The following is a 25,536-nucleotide window of genomic DNA, read 5'->3' as shown; positions in this document are numbered from 1 at the left end:
ACGCATACAATTCCAATTATTGAAATTTCATTTAATTTATAAACTCGCATTTAGTTGTTTTCATTTGCTTTATCACAATTGACATACACGTATACGTAGATCGCACCCTCTATTCCTAATTTAATTTAATAATTTCAGAAAAGCCGTTGTCATTGCCGATTATTATTTCTCATTCAAGATTTTAATGCTAAATTACTTTTCGATATGCGTCGCTTTTTATTAGTGCCCGTTTATTAGTGCAAACAGGCACTTTTAATGAATTTGCAAACCTGGCAAGACATAAAAATTATCATAATAAGTATATTCAGTGACAATGCCATTTTCTATCAAATTACTTGGCATTAGCTTTGCCAATTACGCGATAATTTTAGAAAACTTCCGATAACGTAGAGTTGCGTCATTGAAAACTATTTATTTTTGTATTATGTATACGTATATACATAATGTTGCATGCATTACCAGTATAGAAAGTTACAAATATGAACGATAACTTTATAATCGATAGATTGAGCAAAAAACAAATTTCGTTTTAAACATTTTCAGCAAACAACTTAATTATGTTAAATGTTAAATATAATGTCTAATCTATGTTTCTAAATTCATGATCGTTTCGATCGTTTACGAGTGATCGATATACATATTCAGTTTCAATTAAATTGATTAATTTTCATTCCAGTAACTCAGTAATATTACATAGTTTTTATTATGGTGATTTGTATATTGGGATCGGAAGTTACAGTTTATAATGTGATACATGTCGTTACGATGTTTCATGATAAAATCTGAAGTTGATATGATGCAAGGATGATTTAAATAATCGTCATGATATTGTGGATAATGGATTTCTAATATATGCCTAAATAATAGTAACAATGTCGCGCGAAATTTACGAATTGTTCCGTTACATCTTATGGATATGTATGTTGTATCAATCCCATAATAAGGAAAGAAAAAAAAAAAAAAAAAAAAAAAAAGGAAGAAAAAGAAGAAAGGGGGAAGTAAGAATCAAAATAATGAATACATGTCTCAGGTATAAAAAGAGAATCTAACACTAAATGCTATATAATTGTACCACAAAGAACTTACATGATATAGTTGATGAATAAAAAAAATTCGAGATTTAATTATACAAATATTTGCATGTTGGGTTGTACTCATTGTCCACATAATTCAGTGCTTTTATAACACTAAACATATGTATGTGTAAAAGTTTGAATATAGAAGTTTTGATTTTTAACGTTATACATAAATAATTTATTGCCTGTTGTAAATTTATTTTTAATTATATTAAAACCATAATTCATATACGTCAGATAAAGGAAAAATAACGCGTTTCGAGCGTTTAAACCTTTACATTTGTGTTTATTTGTTCTTTTTATTGCTTATCTGACGTTTATGAATATTTATCAAACTTCTTAAGGATTTACAGATATTATAACAGAATCCTTAATTTTCTATATTATAAATAATAAAATAGGTCTCTTATTATACAACTTAAGCCTCTGACAGACAAATAGTTAGATCGATCATCGTAAGTTAAACAAAATAGTTTGCTGGTAAATTTAGTAAAGAAAAATAATTATCCACTGCCTGTATGCATTATTATTCTGTCTATTTTCAATTAATTGTAGCTTAAGATATTGGTGTGCTTCGTGATTAGGAACTGATTTAATAACTGAATTGATACCCAATAAGTCTTAGTCCATTTTACAATTATTTCAATTATTATTTCGCTACCTCGATTACTGAATTGTAATTTAATATCGTATAAGATATAGACTGAAACTTACGTAGTACAACAATGTTGTATAACAACATCGTAAATATAATTTAAATTATGTAAATATAAAATACCTTTGTACGTTGAATTATTTTTCGAAAGTATTATCTTATCTAATTAATTAATGCATTAGATTTAGATATATGCATGTAGGTCTGGTACAGTATAATTTAGAGTTATATATGTATTGCAATGTTTTTAGTTTCACCTACACAATTTCTGCGTGTTTCAGCATTTAAAAAATGAAGAACCACCATTGGTTAATGAATCTGTTTGTTAAGGTGGAAAGATACACCGGCACACCGTGAATACATGGGCTTTCTGATAAGTTTAGCATCAATGGTACAACTATGCGTGAGTATTATTTGGATCTAAGAATGTACGCGACAAACAAAACATTTTACTGTCGGTTCATGATTTACAGCGAAACTAACTTTTCTAAACTATACGTTACGATATTTTAACATGATTTTTGGCTATCGTTTATATTACATTAATTAATTACCTAATAAATATAACAACAACGGTATACAGATTTAAACATTCACTAGTTACATGCATATATAAATACGATTCTCTCCTGTACGCTATACGGTAATATCCTACGTATATCTCTATGTACAAGTGTACAACGGTACTCTTCATTTTTCTCATTTGGATAAAATTTCTATTTCTTGCGGCATAATGTGATAGAATTTATAAAAGTCTGTATAATTGTATACATGCAACCAAGAAAACTGTAAAAAATTTTAAAACGTACGTTTTACAATAGCAAAATTTTTATCGAGAATGAATCTCACGAGTTCCAACAATTTTACGCTATATTTGCCTGATTTCAGATATACACACGTATTACTAACATTTATAAATACTTTGGAAACGTTTCATGTAAAACAAATTTCTATCGGGGATTTTAGAAACATTGAAATGTTTATATCGTATAAATCTCTATTTAAAAAAGAAAAAAAAAAAAAAAAAAAAAAAATAAAGAAAGAAAATTTCAACCATGCAGAATGTATACTGATTTTAACAAGATTTTCCAAATGTAATTCCAATGCAAAAATATTATATTTTTATGACTAGAGTAATAATATTTAGTATCAGTATAATTAAATAATATCGTTTCTTCGCTCTTTTCGAAGATAGAACAACATCTAGTGCGAACAGTATGTGCAAAAGCGAAAATTGTCGTCTAATTCTCTCGATTATCCTTAAGGAACTGCGAGTTAAAATATATATGTTTTCCATTTATGCGTCTCTTAAATCGCTAATTTCTCCATGTTTTTGATCTTCGATATGAAAATATATATTAGAAATAAAATATTCGTCTCTCTGAGGTTGAGCTTCGTTTAATTCTTTAAAACTGTAGTATCTTGATCATTGTAGTATGTATTATTAATTTCATTCGAGGTTTGCGTGTAATAAAGATATAAAAAGAAACGAACAAATTTGTTAAGATGTACAATTCGGTAGCTTTTAACATTGTGTTTTACTATGTGTAATTTGATACTGCTTTCGTATGTCGCTATAAGTTTATTGTGCCGGTATTAATAGGAACTAAGTTTAAGTTTAATTGAAAGTCAAACTGCTTAAAAAATATGCGCGACTTGACAGCGTTTAGAATACACATTCAAAAGCAAGTACAGCTTTTTAATATTCTTCGAATTCGTCACAAAGTAAAAATACAATTTTCCATGGTAATGATTCGCTAAAAAATGTTACGCCTTCGATTCGTATGAAAACGTGAATAGCATGTTAAAAATAGATGCACTCGTTGTAGTCAAGTCACGGACTCTTTAAAGAAAGAAATTCGCATCTACGTTCGATTCATTCTTCTGTGAAAACCTTTCTTTAAGAATAGGTTTCTAATTAATTTCTTAAGCGCAATGACAATATGAAAGTTCTTACTGGTACGATATTTGTCGAAACATGCTACTAATCTCCTCCATCGTTTTGTTCTTTGTCTCGGGTACTTTTTTGTAAATGAAGAAAACGAAGAATGCTTGTAGTGCGGCAAAAATAATGAACACGTAGGCACCTAATGCCTCTTGTAGCGGTAGGAATCCGATACTGACGATGAAGTTGGCCGTCCAATTGACCGCGATAGCAACGGACGTCGCCGCAGGCCTCGCGGATTGATTAAACAACTCGGATACCAAGAACCAAGGGATGCTACCTGGTCCAGTTGCAAATAGGATTACGAACGTCATTACCAGTACAATAGAGGAGTAAGCTGCTGCACGAGATGTATCCTGAAAACCATAAAAATAGATGCATCCGTTGGTTTTTCCTTTAAAGCAATACCGCGATATTAAATTTATTCACGGTAATATACTTACTGCGAAAGCAAGACAAATCGCGAGTAACGCGGTATCGATAAACATTCCGCTGAATCCGGCTAATAGCAACGTTTTTCTTCCAGCTTTTTCAACAAGTATCAAAGAAACAAAAGTCATAACAACGTTCATCGCTCCGACGGCCATCGTTGCATTTTGTGCCGCAGTCTTGTCCAACTGCGCCATCGTGAAGATCTTGGTCGAGAAGAACATGACGGCATTTATTCCGGACAATTGTTGAGCGAACATAACCATGATTGCGATCATCAATGGAATTCTAAGAGATGGATTTACAAATAATTCTTTCAACGTAACCTTTGGTACAAGTTTCACTGATTCGTATTCCGTCCTCATTTCCTCCATCTCATCGTGAACTTCGATCGTGCCACGCAACCAGGCCAAAGCTGCAACAACAAACAATCGTTTCGTTATCGATAAACGTCTCGCTCCAATAATGCTATAGAATTCTGTTCAATGAAAACAATGTACGCGAAACAAGCGACACAGCTTTGCCGTACTTTGCGGACGATACACGACATTAGAAAAGTAATTAACATTGAAAGACCGCGGAAACGTACCTCTCTGAGCTTCCATGTCTTTTCCTTTACTGAGCAACAGATATTTCGGACTTTCGGGACACAATGGAAGCGTAACCACTTGGAAAATCGCAGGGACAATTGTCAGGCATAAAAGAAGCGGCCATTGATCGTCAGTGCCCAAAATTTGCTCTAAGCCAAGAATTTGCGATACCAGAATAGACATAGTAATAACTAGTTGATAAACTGTCCCAACGGCTCCTCGTAGATGAATAGGTGATATTTCGGATAGATACATGGGCGCCAAACCGGCGTTTAGTCCTGCATTGATACCGATCAGAAATCTTCCGATAATTATCATTTCATAACTTTTCGCTGCTTTGGCACAGCCCTCGAAGATTACTGTGAGCAGGACCAGGATATTGTTCAGTAATAAACCACCCTTTCTACCAAAACGATCGGCTATCGAACCCACCAGAGAGCCACCGATCATTCCGCCTACGCAGAATATCGACACCGCTATTGCCCATATCATCGTTACTTCCGATTGTTTCGTTACTTGCCCAGTACGATTCATCTTCAAGTCACTGATCCAGTTTTCGATGAGCTGTAACACATCATCGGATACCATCACATATCTTTATCATTCACTTTCATTTCTACGTTATACTTTATCCACTTACTCGCTTACATTTCACATTCGAAAATTTAATTTGCAATTATAATATCAAACAATCGCAACATCAACTGTTTCATCTATTCGACGTTGAGCAATAGCGGCGCTTGCAAAAATGAATTAAACGCGTAAAAATTACATGTAGATACATACAAAAACCTACGACAACTGGGGAAAAGGTATTTTATGCGTGTAACATAAAAAGCCTCATTATTGATTCTAACAACTCGTACGATGTTTGTACGTATATATAAAGCGGTAACATTAAGAATAAAAAACGTTGAAAGTATTTAAGATAAATCCAGGGACTTTATTAAACAGAAACGACAAATTATTATTGGAACGCAAGCATCGACTATTGGCTGATTTAACAACAACCGATTATCCTAAATAAATAACAATTTTGCTTAATAATTGTGCGAATGAACATGATCGTAAAGTAGGCACATATCGACGGTGTGTACAAGAAAAATGCTGACAATGTGTCTTATGAAATACCTGCTGAGGTGCATTAACGACACCAGTGTTGTACCCATGTTGAAACGATGATCCAAGTGCAGCAGCCGCAATAGCAAATGCTAGTCGTCCATTTAGACCCTGCAATAAGGACAATTATTCATTAGATCCGATCGCAAATCAAATCTATGAGATAGACGGACATCTATAGTATAGTGAATATGTTTAACGTTACTAGAAAAGAAACTTACTACTAAAAAGTAGTTACACCGGATCGTAAAAAGAATACGTCTTGATATGTCTTTATCGAAAAGAATTAACAGATATTAACAAAGACCGCGATATCAAGTATTTATTATGTTTTATCTAGTTGTTTTCTAATTGGATCTAAAATCATTAGACGAAACAAATCTGAGTTTGCTAAATAGAAGCTTAAACATTAAGAATGTTAGGTATATAGGCAATGTTTATAGCGACTAACGTTTGTCTGTAGAGGCCATGAAAAAGGTCATGAAAAATACTGATTGTGGTTTACCACCAAACATCTACCAAACCGAAGACCTATTTGCGATCTTACCGCTTTCCCAATGTAAGCGAATCCAACTGCTTTCAGAGTCATCGAGAAGTTCTGATCGATTCAACTGACGAATTAAACAGAACCGTACTGATAACCAGATTAAACCACCGCAATCCTATCGTTTTATGCAAAATATCTATAAATGTGGATGTATGTATACTTATATAGGTTTCCGGTGTTTCCAAGCACGTGTCAAAAACTACTCTGTAGGTCGGTACCCCTGCCACGCATTTTTATACCGCTCTCCTATCCATGGCGCACAACCACGTTAAACACACTATTATACACGATACGCACACGTGTCCGAGAGAACTCTACCAGCCAGTGTCTCTCAAATCAAACGAAGCACGAATATAATCTCCAATTTAATTCCAAATTAATTCGTACAATTCATTATACTCCGAAGGTGTTGGCAGCAGGCAACACATATACATATTATTATTATTATTATTATTATTATTATTATTATTATTATTATTATTATTATTATTATTATTATTATTGTCATTGTTATTATTATCATCGTACTTGGCTGTATTATATGTACATCATCTACATATGTTATTGTTAAAATAGCGTTTGCCCTTAACTTCACTTTCACTGTTATTTTCGCCCATTATTTTTCTGTTAAACACAGAGATTACCTTATATGTACAATATATGTACTAACGTGCAAAGCAACTGTTTGGAAGAAAGGGTAAGTTGAAAGGAAATATTTAATTGACACAAATGGGAGAATATCTGTCAAGTCGCTGATAAAAATACATATGTATCTCGCGCGATTTACTATTTCTCATGAATATGCATATTAAGAACTGCGTTACAGACAAGCCTTGTCTCTACTATATATATATATATATATACGGGAGCATATTCCATGGCACGGTTCATTTTCATCGTTTTCTTTTACTCCATCTTTAACCGATTACCGAACCAACTACTATGTATTCGGAATATAGCTAAGATTTTGAGGCGACCAATCCGAGAAGCAAAGCTTCGATAAAATAACAAAAGCACCGTTGTAGGCGTAAGAGGCAGCAGACCGAGAAAACTGTATTTTATATTTGTCCCTAATGTACGAGTTTATTTTATTTCGAGTTATCAAAAATTTCTTTCGAGCTTGGCTGCTCTCACCTCGATTCGTTAAATATTTGATCACGATGCGAAGCTGACTTATCTTTTATTTGATTCGATCGAATTCACTGAGACTCCGTTTCAAGAAAACGACACCATCAACAGCGATGCGAATGAAATTGTTTCGTAAGCATATTTCACACGGTAGTGTAACAGTGCCTTTATTTGTAATTATATATGTTTGTTCGTGTAGGCGATACGCCAGCGTAGTTTTAAAGCAAGTACGTTCCATATATTTAAGAAACTATTGTTATTTTCAATGACGATGACAAATACGTAGTAACAGTAACGAAATTCCATTTCATTATGAGTATGATGTCATGGTAGTAATTCTGTAACGAACGCGAACGAACTCATGAAGAAGCGAAAATTTCCTGTTCTTCGAACCTTTGTTGGCGATTGGTCGAAACAGAGGTGTGTCAATCACGAGCAGTGCCGATTGGCTGACGACGCCAAGCCTCTTTTACATCGGTCTCGTGGCACGCACAAGTTCGAGCATCCTAATTATAGCCACCACATGACACGAGCGCAAACAATTTATTAAAACTTTCAAGCTGTCAATTAGTTCGACGTCCTCGATCGTACGGTAAAATCTTTCACGAAATTTCCAAACGACTACTTTATTAATTCAACTGCGAACGAAATATATATATATATATATATATATATATATACACACACACATGTGTAGGATCTATATACACGATGATATAACTAATCAACTATATGTATAATATTATTACCCAGTGATCTGGAATAGTCATGAATAAAATTGTATTCTATCTTAAAGAATTATATTATATTATATTATATTATATTATATTATATTATATTATATTATATTATATTATATTATATTATATTATATTATTTCTCGCTTATTGCGTATATTTATGCATATATGAGACAAATCTTCTCGACCAAAGATAAAAAAAAGAATAACGTTGTTTTCACGTTACTATTCTTAAACAGAAATAATTTTGGACACCACCCCGGATACTTTGATTCTTAACCAGCTCGTTCAGTGAACGAATCTTTTCTTCATTTCGATCAATTTTAAACTAGATCTTATATCTCTTTATAAAATAAAGTTTAGAACTTGTTGGAACTTATTATAAAACCACAGGTACATATTATTATCAAAAAATATTCGCATCTTCAAAATTCTTCATATAAACGTGTTAATCTTATTTACATATTTCTTTTTTCCTTTTTATTTACGTATTCGATGACCAGGTGTATGGTATTTAAGAAATTGCGATTTTGCATCGGTTACCGATTTGCGTCATTCGTTGTATGATGTAAGTTGTAAAGAATAGTAAATGTAATTCCGATTTAATTCAATAATTTACATGCTATAAATGCATAAATAACAAATGTTTCGTTGAATAAAATGAAATGCTAGGACAAAGTGCTAAGAAAAAGTTGTAATAATATTTGTAAGTATTCTAAGAGCATCTAACAATTTTACTTTCCATTTCCTAACACAAACATTAGTCTCATTCATCTCGAAACATTATCGTAGTAGGTAATTATTACTGTTCAAGGTTTTCATATATAGAAATAATCATACACATTGGTTAGATTAATATAACTACGAGTCGAGTAAACGTTCAGCTTTTTCCCCCGCTATCTCCTTGCCAAACTTTTGAACTAACGCGAATCATTATTTACGGACTGTACAGATGCTTCGGTAGTATTTACTCGTGATATACATTGTTCACAAACTTGAACAAGACATCACAATTCCCATAATGTCACCGGCGTATATTTTAACTTTATATATATATATATATATATATATATGGATGTAACTCCTAACATACAGTTTCCGATTAATTTCTTTTTACTTTCGAGATATAGGAATTTTACTTACAAACAATTTTCCAGGCAATATGCGTATTATCCAACGAAAGGACAACTCGATCTTTTTAATAATTGAACGAACGAATGTTTCCATTCTTTTATTTCGCCTGTACTAACTGGCACGCGCCGTGTAAAAAAAAAAAAAAAAAAAAAAAGAAAAAGAATATTAACTCGTTCAACGATTATTCGTTAATCGTTATTTAAAAGCAATCTCGATAATGCAACTTTCGACCAAACTTGATTTAAATAAACGTTTCTCCCTCCCTCCTTCTATTTCTTTAAACTTAACGTAGAGCGGTAGTCAAATAATCTTATGCTTCTATAAATATAATCAGCTTAAAAAAAAGAAAGAAATAAACGTGGTTAACAACACTTTCGAAGAGATAAACGAGCCAAAATCTTTGAATGTTCTATTAGTTCTGTATTAAAATCAGACGATGGACGAAGTAAACCTGAATCGTATTTCTTTGTAACTGAAAATAAGAAGCAATAAAATTCTGTACCTTGAATGCAATTAAGCGAATTATTATAGTCTTACTTCTAATGGCACAAAGTGTAAACTTTTCGACGTTTTGAAAATCTATGGTACCTCGGACGTTCAACAAATTGAATACTAATATTTTACCGCTAACAACATTTGCATACCATTCCACGATACTCGGAGCAAACACGACAGATTGATTTCAAAGAATATTTCGTCTGCTGCGAAATTGACACGATAACTAATAATGCGTTAATACGAGGTATTTGAGCAGAGATCGTGCGAGAAAGAAAAATGCGGTAACGCGATGTATAATAACGTCTAGTTGTTAATTTAGCATTGTTGTGTTAATTAACATTATACTTGTATCAAATATAGTATTTTACCTGTAGCGTGTAGCTCATGGTAAATCGATAAAATTTCGTAACCGTTATTACTAAATATTACACGTTATACTTTATCGGAGGAAGGTTTTGCTGTCACTAACGCGTATATAAAATGCGAATCACACACAGATGCGGCAACAGTGAAGAGACAACGACCGAATCGTTCCGTGTCACGGTCGCGTATGAAAGCTACTGAGACCAGATTCGTGCTAACGGGTCGAAAGCCGATTTTCGAAACCAGTCGTATCTCCCTCTCCTCTTTGCTTCTCCCTCGAGCTTGGGCCCCTCGAACGACCAATTGGACGACACCAAGTTACCTACTTACCTCTCTCACCGATCCAGCATTTCACCCGATGAAATTCACAGGAAAAGAAATTCACGTTAACAATCGTCCATACTTGTTTACGACGATTTTGCTCTTATTCCTTTCTTTCCTTCATAATCACAACTCAACCACTTACTTTTACGAATATCGCTTACTAACATAGGAAATTTACGTTCCTGTTTATCATCGAATCCCATAATAGGTATGGATAGTTCGGTATTCGTGACGTTGTTTCATTTACGGTACGATCAATTTTTGTCAGCAAATTTTTTTTATCGAATAGAGGTAAAATTTGGATAAAAACGCTCGACTTCGTTTCAATATCAATAGTTTATCGGCGTTCTATCGAAGATGAGTAATTTCAAGTAATAACTGCCAGAGATCGTTCTGTACAACGATACACGATCGCTAACCACTTCCTGATTAAAAATTTAATTCGTCTACACGATATAAATTAGACAAAAATGTACGCTCCGGATTAACACGTAATTATAGCGCAGTTGTATAGCCGAGCAGTTTTAAACATTATAGTAACGCATTTGGATTTCTTACGTTTGTCCTTCTCGATTTCATCGGTCTTAAACCAAAGTTCTATCGAACGAGCTTATATTTCATCCGCCACGTATCAAATCAATATGTTTACGCGGTTGAGTATAATAGCAATATCTTATATCGTGATGTAAGGTTCGTTTTATAAAGTTTTTCTTAGCGCGACAGTAACATAATGAAAAATTCGATGAAAAAGAGAATTTTGTGTTATTGCTAAGATATTAGAAAGATAAACATTACTATCATACTAAAATGGTTGTTTGAGAAAATTTAAATAGACACTATGAGAGAGAGAGAGAGGGGGGGGGGGGGGGGAGAGAGAGAGAGAGAGAGAGAGAGAGAGAGAGACAGACAGACAGACAGACAGACAGACAGACAGACAGCGAATTTGAACAAAATTTTACTCTAGCTGGATCTATTATTTTGTTGTTACAAGCTCGTACCGTCTCAATGCAAAACCGGATGTAGCCTTTTAATGTAGCGCTCGCGTTGCCTGCACCAATTTTATAGTTAAGAATATTAAAGTCAGAGTGGTTGTCGTAATCAACGTAATCCGGAGAACACTTTAACGACGTATTACCTCTATTCTTTGGAATTCATCTTGGTCGATACTTCTGCGTACCACGGTGATCAAATTTATTTGCGTTCGAAGCAAGAAGAAAAAGTTGGCCGCATAGACAAACATTTTCAACTATTTATTTCCCTTGATTGCGCACTCTTTTACCCGGTTTTTCTCTTCTAATCATTGGTTTTGTTTAAACGTTTAGAAAGTTTCACGAAAATAAATAAACATCGTTCTAAGCGGAATATTTCAAAGATATTATTAAACTACGGTTCGATAAACTTTGACGGCTTCGTTATCATTAGACAAAACGGAAATTACGCAGACTGTGTAAACTGTAAACTCGTGTTCCGAGAAATTGGGCGGTTCTACGTGTACAACGACACGACGTTTCAAAGATAAAGACCTAGAACGAAGTGGAGAAACAAATCTAAGAATATAGCTATTTGTTTACAACAGGATATTTTTAACGAATAAAAAATTGCTTGTCATGGGACGTCGACGAATCATCAAAAGTTACAGAATTAACCGCATTTCTAGAAAGTGAAATTCAAACGCCAATACAAATCAATTGCCCGATCATTTTTAACACAACCGCTTATTACAAAAACCTGTCCGTATGTATGTACGTGCTTAGTAAAATTGGAAATAAGCATTCAATAGAATATAAAGATGTGGTGGATTTACAAACGACGTTTCAAAATATGTGAGAAATATAAGAATAAATGAGATAAAAAGGTAAAGTCAAGGAAACGACAATGTGACCTCCAGCCGTGGATATTCTTGTCTATCCGAAACTTATAATTTAATAGACAGGGCATAGAGAACGATTATATTATCGCCGGTGACATTCGACATGGCCAAAATTTGAACTTTACACAAGATTAGGTTCCTCTCGGTACGCGCAACTTTACTCGTCGTGAGTTAACAGACAACGAAAAATATGGCTTCGATATACGCGCTTACCTTCGTACACGAGGTAACACATTCGAGATTCGTACAGGAAGAACTCGAAGAAAGAAATCGAAATAAAACGGTTACTCCAATAAACAATAATAAATAATTTCAATGACTAAACAAAGAGTTAACGAGTAAAAATACGAATTAAGATACTTCTCATATTGAAGATTATCGTTCACGTTCTATCGTATACTCACCCACCGCTTATCCTCCGTGGTAGGCTGCGTGTGAAAGAATAAACAAAGAAATAGAAAAGATAAGATTCGTTTTAACGCTATTTGTACTGAAATTTTGGAAAAAATTCTTTACCTTTGGCGCTGGTGTTAAAGGCGATGGCGTTGTAACCTGTTTCTCGATTTCATTGCTTGACTAAATCGAAATTCGTTAATTACGTACGCATACCGAAAATATTCAAATGTCTACAAATTTTATATTAATTTCTTTGTTATTAATACCTTGTCATTTTCCGTTGCCATTATAAGGCGGCTTGTAAAAAAGAATCGTAAATTATACATATAGATATATAATACGTATGTATGTGTGCATATACATACATACATACATGCATACATACATACATACATACATACATACATATGTCATATGTTATTATACGAAAACGTTCAGCGTAATATTAATGATAAAATGAATAATTTACGAAATAGTGTTTACAAGAGAAGGAAAAATGAATATACGTAGATAGTAAAATCATTGGAGTAAAATCTGGTCTTACGTAAGATTAAAACGTTTAAGATACTTCGAATCGTTTCATGAGATTATGCGAAGTAATTTCAAGATAATTTAAAAATCAAATGGTTGTAAATATATCCACTGTATGTATATATGATGTATTATGAGGTGAAATATGAAATATACTATGAAGAAGTAGCAAACGATTGTTAATCGACATCTCGAGTTCACATCGTGATCGTAAGGATTATGAATGATTGCACATGGTGCAGTCAACGATACGACAACCAAAAAGGTTCAACAGCATTATACTTCTTACAGAATTTGTATCGTACGTGGTCATCTTTCTTGCGTGTTTTTTTTTTCTCTCTTTATCGCTGTGCGCTGTGATACCCGCTGATGAGACAACTTCAGCAAACCCACAGCGAAGGTCATCCAAGGTCAAATGTGGTAGCAAAATAAGCTTTCTTACGTTATAGACAATATCTCAATTGGTGACCATTTATGTGAACGCAAAGTTGCAATTCTCGTATTGCTGTACATCTCGTAGCCGTGTCTTTTGCATACAAGGCTTAAAATACCTATCGAATTTTATTCATTTCTCCATAAATGACAGCCGTATCTAATTGCTCTTTCAGTGAAAACTTCATTTTGATAATAATCGTACCGATCGATAGTCATATATTTGATTTAACAATCATTCACGCTAATCTTACAAACTACCACGATGTTTACATTCTTAGCTACACGCCGTGTATTAATAGAACATAAACAATATTTTAGAACTATTCATTTACATAAAAATACGAGTCTAGATCTAGCGACGATAAGATATTTGGATCCATGCTGATCCATAACTCAAAAGAAATACATAAATAATCGTTCTACCATCTTTGATGACCTTGGATGACCTCCAGCGATAGTTTGCTGAAGTCGTCTCAATACCGACTGTCGCACTGCGATGAAACGAGCACAGCATTTCATTGAAAAAACTGGGAACAACCTTGAAATCTCCTCTATGCCTTCATCTACATAAAAATGTCTGTGTCACAGCATGCCCCTCTCTCTCTATACCGTGCAACTTTTGTATATAACATTTTTTCATGTTACTACGAATGACGGAAATATTCAAGTTGGGTATAATTATTGCCCCACTTTGTATGTATACGATTCTATACGATCTCATTGATTCAAAGGAAAGACAATTTTACTTTCATTCAGCAACAAAGAATGTTTCTATTAATGTAATATAGCATAACAAATAATATTCTTTTCGTTATATATCGCTGTTATTATGCTTATATATAATATACATATACGCGCGCGCGCGCGTGCGTGTGTGTGTGTGTGTGTATATAGCATGCTTTATATTACAGCATCCCGTTTCATCTAATGATACTTTAATGACTATAATATTATAATCATTATTATAGATAAAAAATAGATATCACTAAGACAACGTCGTAATGGCGTCATCGAAAGGGACTCTAGCTTGCTTCTATATAAATTGTGTGTACGTAAATAATCAATCTTCGTTTCGATCAATATAAACAAAATATGTAATATCCAGGGACGGCTACTCAATACGCGTTATCGCGTTGCAGCATGCTAAAAAATATTTCAAAAAACGCTGATATTATAATTTTTGTTTTATGCCATTATTTATTCGTGACTCGTTTTCACAGCGAGTTGATTCCTTGCATAAACGACGCGTGCGTTAGTGACTGTATCAGGCTCGCAGCAGGCTCGCAGCAGTCAGGGATTGCCTTCTAGTTCTACTCGTCAGGCGGACATAACGTTTGAAAATCGCTTCTAGACTAAACAAAATTCTATCGCTGTCCATTGTATCGATATCAATATAGCCGTTAATATCTTCCCTCACAGTCTCACACTTTTTCTTCGTTCAACATGTTCCGTTCGTTGCCGCAGTCAGTGTCACATGTTCTCTGGTTACTGTGAATATTTAAAAGTTTCCCTTTTCATTGTGTTGATCTAATTCGAATCTTAATTTAATACGCGAGTATATCAGTCCTTGAAAATTAATTCCGTGGATTCTTTGACTTGTTTGCACTTACGCGATCTTTTGAAGATAAAATTCAAATTAGAACACTGGGAAGAGCTACTCCTCATTTGACTTATCGTTCGGACAACCAAGGGGAGAGAACATTGTTCTATATACAACGTCAGAGGTTAGTGACATGTTCGCAGTCAAGAAAAATCATCGAGCCGATTTAATTATTTAAGACTATTTATCATGTAATGAAAGTTTACGTGTAATCACACGTGCACGCAGCACGCTACGTGTAAAATCTACGAGCCGCCACTGGTAATACCATTAAAATATGTAACAAGCCCATGATAATTTCGTGTGAAAAGAAGAAATAGAGTGGATGAGCTTTTAACGAAACAGTCTGTGTCAAACATTTTTTAACTATCATATCCTATCTACATGTATACATGGATTTTATATTTTTTCATACATCATATAACATGGTATCGTTACATCGCGCAACTTTCTTTGAAACTCATAATCTTTGTTTAAATTAGTTCCTTTCTCACATCTACATACATATCAAAACATTTTAAGTCAAAGTCTAACTGAAGAAACAATTCTAATCAAATTACCTTTACCTTCTTACCATTCACAACTGTTGCAATTAATAAATACAAATAACGTAATCAATGCTGATCATTATTATTTTATCGTAAGAATCAAAACATTTCTTTGCATCGAATTGAATTTAATTTTAGAATCATTATTGATATCAGTATAAAGAATTATCCCTTACGAACGATATATACATATATTTACATTACTAAAATGCATTATATACATACCTACAATCTCAGAAGAGTCAGAAAGAAATTTCCTATTTGTACCCTACCCTCGATAATATATGTCTACTTGCAACTTGTGATTGTCAGTTCGCTTCTATCTACTTTAGATTTGCATTGAATTTACAAAAGGCAAACGTAGAATTCGTTTAATGAATTCTCATAAGAGAAATAGCGGCTGTTGCCGCGCGAGTGGCAAGCGCAACACAAATGAAACACGTATGTCAGTATGTATGCGTACTTACTTACTGTTGATGACGTAGTCAAAGGGAACGCGGGTTTGACTATTCCAAGCGAGTTCACGTTCGATCCTCGTATGCTTATCTTCCCTGGGTAAACGAATACCCGACCAAGAAGTTCACTGTATTTTTGTGCGCACGCGCGAAAATTTTCATTGGAATTCCAAATCTAGCATTGCTTAATTTTTGATCCACTTGGAAAATTATCTCTAGTCTAAGTAATCAGATCAGAGAAAACAATAATTATATCCAGATAACAAAATAAATTTACTCTCTTACTCTATTGTCTTTCCTTTGTTCCTTTCCTTTGTTGTTGTTGTTGTTGTTGTTGTTGTTGTTGTTGATTATAGACTACAAATATTTTAAATTTATTTTAACTCTATAGTTTAGTTATTTAAGTCAAGTGACTTTTTTCTAATAAATTTTCTAAAATAATATTACTTGATATAACACAGAGAAATTAAAGGTTATATGTGTAAATTATCTAAAGAATTTAATATTTATTCGAAATATTAATATATCACTTTAGAAAAATTGTAAAATTTCACTTTCGCATTCGCGTTTACTATTGCATAACGCTTGTTCATTCCTTATATCTTCCTACATTTCACATTAAAGGCCATTATGTACGTATTATGAACTTTATTGATTTACAACTTGCATAATGCGAAAAACAATTGACCTCGAATATTATTAGTTATAAATATCACGCAACATCTTTTTAGATTTACACCGATTTTACTCTTTGTATTCGATTAAGCATTCGGATATATCATCACACATATATTTTTTAAAGACATCGTTCTTATCACAATTAATTTCAATGTATATTTTCATACACAACCATATAATGTTCTTATACGAGTAAAACTAACGGAATTTTTAAACGACCATTAGGTCAACAATCTGTTAAATAGCTTTCTTCAGCTTGTAACATACGTATTCGCGTAAGGTATGAGATATACTGACTTCCATTTCTGGCTGTTTTTGTCGAGCCTGCGCCACCACGGACGCCTATGTGGGCCAAATGTTTACCGGTAGATCGATATATTTTGAAACATGTAACTTTGGTTAAGGGGAAGTACATCATAATTCTCGTAATTTAGAGTAGAAAACTTATTATGTTGCCACATATGGAGATTACTGATTGCAAATATCATAAATGACTATAGATTAAATAAGAAATTTAAAGCAAAGTGCGTGCATGCGTACGTGTGTGTATGCACATGTACGTGATAATTATATAAATTTAATATTTCATTATTTTATGTTAAGTAAAATAAACATTTATCTAAAATGCGACATTATTATCTTTGTATAACTAATTTGTTAAATATAATGTATATGTGTAAACATATTCTAACCTCTTCTGAAGTATACAGATATGGTATAGAGGTAAGAAATGACTATACTTTTAATCATAGAACATTTATCAAATTATTGATATGAAAAAAAGGAGATGCAATGAGAGTATGCGGATATGTAATAAAACGTACTTAGTTATCTTATCTCAGGTAAAAATGAACGATACCATCGCGTGGGCGATAAACGACGACTACACATTTGATGCAACTGCAAGCTACACGCTCACTACGCGACGTCATTACTCGGTAGATGGCGAGCCCCCAAGAATCATTCTCTCTCTCTCTCTCTCTCTCTCTCTCTTTCCCCCTCCCCTCCCTCTTCCTGTTTTCTTCCAGCGCTTTGCTACATAACCTTCGAATTTTTACACATATATTTACAATCCTCTTATTACTTTGCATTTTTGTAAGAAATTTGAAACAAAATCTTTGAGTACGTATAGTTATCGCATCACCTATTTATTGTGATGAATAATTACAACGTAACATTATGCTTCAAAATTATATATACATAACGCAATTTAATTTATTGTATTATACAAATTTAGCAAACAATATTAAGGACGATAGTAAATAGTAATGATACCTTTATTCAAGCGTGAATAAGTTTAAATGAATCCAAGTTTCATGATAATCCAATTTCTTTGTTTGCAATTTACAATTTAAATGCATATGTAATACAAAAATATTAAAAACTTAAATTATTGTAAAATATTCTGATATTAATATATTATATTTATAAGGGGAATTCATATAAAAGAAATTTGAAGTCATTTCCTTTAGCAAGTTGATGCCGTAAAACAAGTATGTATTAGCATTTCAAATTATGTTCCATTCACTTTCAAGCTGTTACATAGGTACGTACGTTCATCGAATCCAAAGTTCTAAAACAATTATTGATAATTTAATTATAATTTAGAAATATATAGTGCAATCATAAGGAGAACTAGAGGATGTTTATATATTTTTGTCACGAAAAGATAAAAAATCTGAGAAATGCACATTCATGTTTCAAATGAATAATGCTTTTGAGAAATTGCGTACATACACATATACATACATACATACATACATGAGTATATGAAATATGTCATAATTATAGACTCATAATGCACAGGACAAATACATATGTAATGTGAAAGAAACGCGATGTATGAAGCGAATTTCATAACTGATACATTAATCGAATGGTTATCGTATATTACAACGATGAAGAAAAAGTTATAAATAAATAACAATTTTTAATAATTGTATGTCGTTTAAAAATTGTTTCATAATAAACATAAAAATTGAGATTCTTATGAAACGAACATTACTGCTTATATTTTTTATTTAATAATAAATAAAGGAACATAATTCGGTAATTTTTAAAATGTCGATGAGTTCTCGATTTCTGTGATTTTTAAGTATATATGTTGAAGAAATGAACGTTTTGAACCAACAGATTTTTGCGAATATCTAGAAAACAAAGAGAGTCCGATGATTGTACGTACGGGGAGAAAGTTGTTCAAAATGTTGATTTCTACGACATATTTCAAAATCGTCGAAATCGAGAACGCGCTGACTTTCTAAATTCTGAATAATTCCCTATAAAATTCCCCATAATGTCACATATTTACTCATAGCATTATTAATTTAGCAATTCGTATAGCATTAATGTAAATTTAATATATTTTTACTCATCGTAAATTGTATGTTGCGTTTATGTAACATTCATATGCGATTGCGTCAGATAGTATACATATCTCGAGGAATTAAAGAACACCACAGACAGACGACAGGTGACGTGCCTTGTACACACCCACCGAATCGACCAATCAGGAGCTAGGTTATCAAGCGTTCTCAAATCATTTCCTACACACAAGTTATCTATAACTATTTTTCAAGAAAACAATATTTGTTGTAAAACATATACTGCTTTGAAATAGAAAAAGATAATTAAGATAAATTTAGGGAAACTAGATACGTTCAACGTTATTAACATTAGATACTGTTATGATAGAACCGCGATATGTTAACCACTGTTTGTGTCAATACATCGTCCTTAGACTGGTAACTCGGAACGGAAAACCGAATGAAAGGGAAAATTCACCTGTTGATGTGAGTATAAAATTCTAATCTTTTGTACAACATAAAATCGAACATCTTGAAACAATAATTATTTTGAATAACTAAATTATAATATAAGAACAAGACATTGATACAACTTTGATTGAAAATTTTGTTCCAGATACTTCCATCACACGTTATTGCTAGTTTTTAAAATTGTTTGATAGAAAAATATATTTTAAGAGATAAACGAATCATATTTATGTTGCAATTGCTGACAAATGTGATTTGTAGCATTTACGTGATTATTAAGAAAAAAAAAAAAAAAAAAAAAAAGAAAAAAAAAAAAAGAAAAGAATTCACTAAAATAAGATTTTATAAAATCCATAATTATAGAATATTGATATAATACGAGCGATAAGTATCGTTTAATTATCCGATAGGTACTAAGGGCATATTAATTGAATGCTTAGAATTCTATTAACTAGGGTCAAATGCGTATCTACGTACAGTAGTTTAGAGCTCATCTTACGTCATTCGAAGAAACCACAGATCGTTTGTGATCAAGAAAGCATTACTAAAGACTAACGATATTTGCTGCAAACTCTAGAGAATCGATCAATGATCTGTGATGCGTAAGGTCAAGAATTCCGTCAATCGTTTATGTGTTCTATTGATTATAATTATCGTAAAGCAACATTGATTCAAAATATTATTTCATTTTTACTCTATAATCGACATCCTTATGGAATTTCTAAAATCGCAAGTATTGTACATCGTTCTTGAATATCGTAATCTAAATGTCATTTTAACCATTTAATTATTTTTTATTGTTTGTTGTTATATATTATCACAGGGGATATTCCTCTTTGATATTGTATATTTTATATTAAACGATATTCATTTCAGAGGGTGTTGTTATTCAATAGGTAACCTTAAACGTAAATACAATTAGTTTCTCTTCAAATAAATTATCTTCTTTTCGTGCTTCCCTTCTTACGTGTGTACATGCACATAGAAAGCATTTTTGTTTATATGTATATATGAATCGTTAGGTCGTTTACTAATGAAAGTTCCGCGGATCATTCGTAAGTTGTGGTGGTGGATGACATTTTACCAACTTACTAATTTTATTAACTTACTTATATTTATATCTATAGATTGTCAAAAATTTCCATCAAGTGGGAAATTTGGTCGATACGCGTGTTTCCTTCAAACGACAAGTATTATTTGGATGAAAATATTACAGTAAAAATTTTTGCAGAGCTTAGTTAACGACTTATTATTGCTTCATTGTCTGATAACATTTGTATCTATATAAATTTCACTCGGGATTTACATCGAATCAGCTATTACTTTTATATTGTTATTTTATACATTTCATGTTTGTGTTTTTAATATCAATAGTTAGTGTCATGTTGTGTGTATTTAATATCAGTAATGGTTTATTGCAATTTTAGTAATAAAAAGTAAATTAGTACAACATACGATAAAAATACATTAGTAGAATATCAAGAAAAGATGTAAGAAAATGCTAATACGTCTAAAAGTAATTTGTTACATAAGCAATTTAAAGATATTTCGATAAATGATTTGAATATATATAAAAACAATCTACTCACTTTTCCAGCTGAGACAGGTATAGTGGTTTCTCTAGCATAAATCGGAACGTCCATATCACTAACACTGCTGCTGATACTAGGTGCTCTGGAATCTGGTCGACCATTAATAGGAACAGAAAGATGCGTTGGCCTAAGTGGATGAGATTCTGCGACAAAACCTTCTCCAAAGTCCTCATCATCTCGATCCATTTTTCCTTACCGAAGAAAATATACATAAAGCGATAAACCAACGTATTTGTCACTTTTGGTAAATATCAATATCTCAGCCACCTCGCCGAGTTCGATGATTTTTTAATATTTTGTAGAAATCAACGTTTGAAACAACCTTTTCCTCTGCATATAATCGGTCGCCTGGTCTTAGTTTCCGAGATATCCGGAAAAAAGGCTGTCGATATCACTACTGTGATTTTTGCCTTTAATTATCCGTCCGTGGCAGCGTATGCGTCAGTATTGATTACCGACCTTTATAAGACGGCCGGATAAAATGACGCCTAGTCTAAACCTAATTCTTATCTTTTGTTTGTAGTTTATTTGCATATCTTCTTGTTAGGTTTAGGTTAGACGCTATTTTATCCGACGGTCGCGTCGTAAGGTAGCCGGCAACCAATACTGACGCATACGCTAACAGCCCACGCGGACGCCTACAAATATAGGCAGAATTCACGGTGTGGTACCGACAGTTTTTTCCCGAATATCTTGGAAATTAAGACCGAGCGGCGATTTTACGTATAGGAAAACGTTGTTCTTAATGTTCAATTTTACAATATATACAAAGATCATCGAAATCGGTGAGGTGAGTGACATGTCGATAATTAACATAATAAATTTACATTGAGTATTTACTATACTCTTCAAGCACGTTGGAAATGTACAAATTTCGTTTTTAGATGGTAATTATTGCCGAAAAGAGAAGGCCGATATACAACTTTGTAATTGACTGAAATATTGCAGTTTCTGCATAAATTATTAAAGATAAAAATAGATATATCATTAGAATAATGACAATTGTCAATTATGCGTCGTAGATAATGTACGTAAAATTAGCGCGAGAATGTGACAACAGTACGCTTTCCCTATCAATTATTTGGCAAAGAATCAAGGCTAGTGGCTCGATGACACACTCCCCACTTCTATTGAAAATTTCATTCTACGATCATTCAAGAAAATCATTAGAAATTAATGTAACTTTTGTACTAATTACATATTTCGAAAACATCAACATAATTCACACTGTTCGTTGTTTAGGATTTCAAAGACATATAAGTACACAAAATTTAGGAGCAAATTATAACTTATAATTTGATTTAGAATTAAAATTAACATACTTTCTTTTTTTACTTGATGTTGTGAGTTTTACTCTCTTAGTTCCTTGTGTTAAAAATATATATATTTATAATAGATTATTAATTACGTTTTAAATAAGCATGTTTCTCGCAAATCACTCGACATGAATTGGCAAGAATTCTTGAATATGCTATGCATATTTAACATTTATACGTTCGACCAATGAACCAACGTTTAAAGGTTTCGCACGTGAAAGGAAAAAAAATGATTTTTCCATATATGATTCGTTCTATATAAGATGAAATATATTAGTTCGCTCGAGCCAATATGCCGACCGTGAAAAATCAGGACATGGTCCATTGACGTCAACAGGGAGTCTAAAAGCTGTTATAAGAAAAACATGACATTATTAATTACCTCGTGCTCAAGCGAAGTAGAAACGATAGAAAGAATAGAATGAAGAGAACAGTTCGGCAAGAGTCCGTTGTTTCTCAATGAGTGAACCTGCACCTCTTATAGCGCTGATCGTGAAAGGATCTGTTGAACGTGTTACCGATGAAATCGACGATAAAAGCACGAAAATACGGGGAACAAAATATCGAAGATCAGAGCATCCGTCCACCCAGGGTGTGCTCTTGAGACTGAGCTAGAGGACGCATCAAGTCGCGACGTCGCCGTCGTCGTCGCCGTCGGCAAGACGTAGCCGTCGGCCTCAGGCTGGATTTAATTTTAACGCGTACGTCGTTAGACGAGCCTCCGGCTTCCTCTAACAACGAACACAACTACGTTAATGCATCGCCTCTTCTTCCCCCTCGATTCTTCTATTCTCCTATATTTCTGCATCAATTAATTCTTGCTTCAATTGATTTCACTTGACCTGGTAGCATATCCTACCGACAGATTCTATCAGACTTCTAACTATTCCAATATCTTCCGAAGATATTCATATTTTTTCTTACTCCACCTTGCATTCTTAGAATTAATCACAGTTAAAATCGTCTTTATTTGATAGAAATTAAAAAAAAAATTGATAAAAAACAATGTAAACATTTACGTTTAAAAGGTACTTATATGTTTAATATTTATTATTCCTACATTTTTTCTTATAAGTCAACTTCCTTTATATTCATCATCATAGAAATTTCTTCATCAATTGTATCTTACATATGTATCTGTCTCACAATCAAATAAAAGATATCTATTAATCAATGTCAACTGTGTACAACAAATTATTGTCGCTATTTAATTTCAATTAATTTTCATCGTGTTTTCTAATAACATTGATTACATAAAAAAGAACACTCGATTTTAAGACTAGCTATGTGTATCAAAGGTGGTTTACTTCAACTGATACCGATTTATAAAGTCACGTTTCTATACATAATTTTAATGACGCATTACTAGAAAAAGATATCGTATACTAAAGAATATGTAATAACTAAAATATCTTTCAACTATTTCTAACATAAAAAATTTGAAATCTAGTGAAATATCATTGAAATATAAAACTCTTTTCTTGTTAGAATATTGAAAAGATAATTACAGTATTTGTATCTGATATTTTTTAATCAATATTTTTTATTAAAAATACAATCAAGAATACGATTTACGAACACTTACTAAATCTTACAATATTGTTTCTCATAAACTTACCAGCGTCATCTGGTGAATTATTCAGTTACCGAGTGTTCATAGGGCCGTATTCATAGTTCGCTCTCAAGACAATGCTTAAATTTTTATAAAGTAATGCATCTTTGTAGAGTCGATCTTATTTCCCTTAAGAAATCACGAATTCATAGTGGTTACTTAAGAAGGTTCATCATGAAGAAGCAAACGCTTATACGCAGAATCGTCTTATATTCACTTTCTTTTCAAAGTCTTTGCTTAAGACCACGATCATATACACAAGTCCGGAAACTCCTGTAGCGGGGGTAGTTTCAAATTTGAGGACAGAAAGTTTCTTGAATTGTCCACTACACACAGGACGCTGATGTCGAGTAGCTAAAATAATTTCAACAAAGTAACACGTGATGCAAGTAATCAAGTGAACATTTTATAATTTTTGTAACGCTTTATAAGTAAGTATACGTTATTTATGCATAAACACATATTTATGGTTAAATTTCGCATTAGGGGACACAAAATTATTATCTTGTATCCCCCCCCCTTTTTTTTATTACTCTGCAGCAACGCCGGTGGTGGCGGATAGGAAAAACACAGATCGTCGTATAATCGTGACATTCTCCGCCACAGAACCTGTTTCAGAACCTGTACATGAGACAACGGTACATATACATACGTATATACTAGTATATATGTATGCTAACTTGGTAACTTGATTTGCGTTCGGAAACTCTCAGAATAATGATCTGTTAGAGCAACCAATGATAGAAGGACATTCCGCTCATCCCTTGGTGGGCGATGAAGTAGACTGCGCACGCATGTATGAATGAATAATGGATCTGAGCGTCTGGAGGGGCATCTTTAGAATATTTATTACCGGCCCCATAAATTAACAATGTCTTATTCTCGACCCATGTCTTTCACTTCCTTAGAAATTTTGTTGTCTGTTCGTCTTGCGCCATCCTTCTCGCCTTCCTGCTCATCGCCGCACACGTAGACACTTTTTTCCACGAAACACAGCGCTCCCACTCCATTTATTCAGGAAGATGAGGCCCATTGAATCATGGGGCCAGAAACACCAGGACAGGTGACCCTGCACCAGAAAAGAAAGGATAGATGTCGAAGATTGAAAGCGAAGAAAGGGGGGGTTTCTAATCTATTCCAGTTTTTGATTCTTGAACGTGAACTTCTTTCCGTTGCAGTCGAAAA

The 25,536-nt window shown here is 33.0% G+C and overlaps 1 protein-coding gene and 2 long non-coding RNA genes across 13 annotated transcripts; 2 read left to right on the top strand and 1 right to left on the bottom strand.

The window, feature by feature from the left end:
• Nucleotides 1-680: 680 nt before the first annotated feature.
• LOC126920998 (solute carrier family 2, facilitated glucose transporter member 1-like) lies at nucleotides 681-24,753 on the bottom strand. Of its 11 annotated transcripts, none has more exons than XM_050732106.1 (9): nucleotides 24,358-24,753; nucleotides 21,421-21,614; nucleotides 13,080-13,110; nucleotides 12,934-12,993; nucleotides 12,822-12,845; nucleotides 5,827-5,925; nucleotides 4,695-5,259; nucleotides 4,120-4,520; nucleotides 681-4,032 (listed from the first exon to the last, which is right to left on the bottom strand). In XM_050732106.1, the coding sequence occupies exons 1-9, from the start codon at nucleotides 24,364-24,366 to the stop codon at nucleotides 3,685-3,687; spliced, it is 1,731 nt and encodes a 576-aa protein (XP_050588063.1). In that variant the 5' UTR covers nucleotides 24,367-24,753; the 3' UTR covers nucleotides 681-3,684. The 11 variants fall into 11 exon arrangements, with proteins under 11 accessions (XP_050588063.1, XP_050588064.1, XP_050588070.1 ...); XM_050732107.1 differs by lacking the exon at nucleotides 24,358-24,753 and adding an exon at nucleotides 23,122-23,628; XM_050732113.1 differs by lacking the exons at nucleotides 21,421-21,614; nucleotides 24,358-24,753 and adding exons at nucleotides 16,395-16,739; nucleotides 17,071-17,788.
• On the top strand, nucleotides 19,658-20,706 carry LOC126921025 (uncharacterized). The gene is made up of 2 exons (XR_007712216.1): nucleotides 19,658-19,849; nucleotides 19,980-20,706. It is a non-coding gene; the product is annotated as an uncharacterized LOC126921025 (long non-coding RNA).
• On the top strand, nucleotides 21,614-23,286 carry LOC126921026 (uncharacterized). The gene is made up of 2 exons (XR_007712217.1): nucleotides 21,614-22,213; nucleotides 22,308-23,286. It is a non-coding gene; the product is annotated as an uncharacterized LOC126921026 (long non-coding RNA).
• Nucleotides 24,754-25,536: the final 783 nt, after the last annotated feature.

This window comes from Bombus affinis, chromosome 10 (genome assembly GCF_024516045.1).
Source record: "Bombus affinis isolate iyBomAffi1 chromosome 10, iyBomAffi1.2, whole genome shotgun sequence".
Classification (NCBI taxonomy): Eukaryota; Metazoa; Arthropoda; class Insecta; order Hymenoptera; family Apidae; genus Bombus; species Bombus affinis.
Note: the sequence above shows the minus strand (reverse complement) of the source record. Positions and strands in the feature narration are given on the sequence as shown.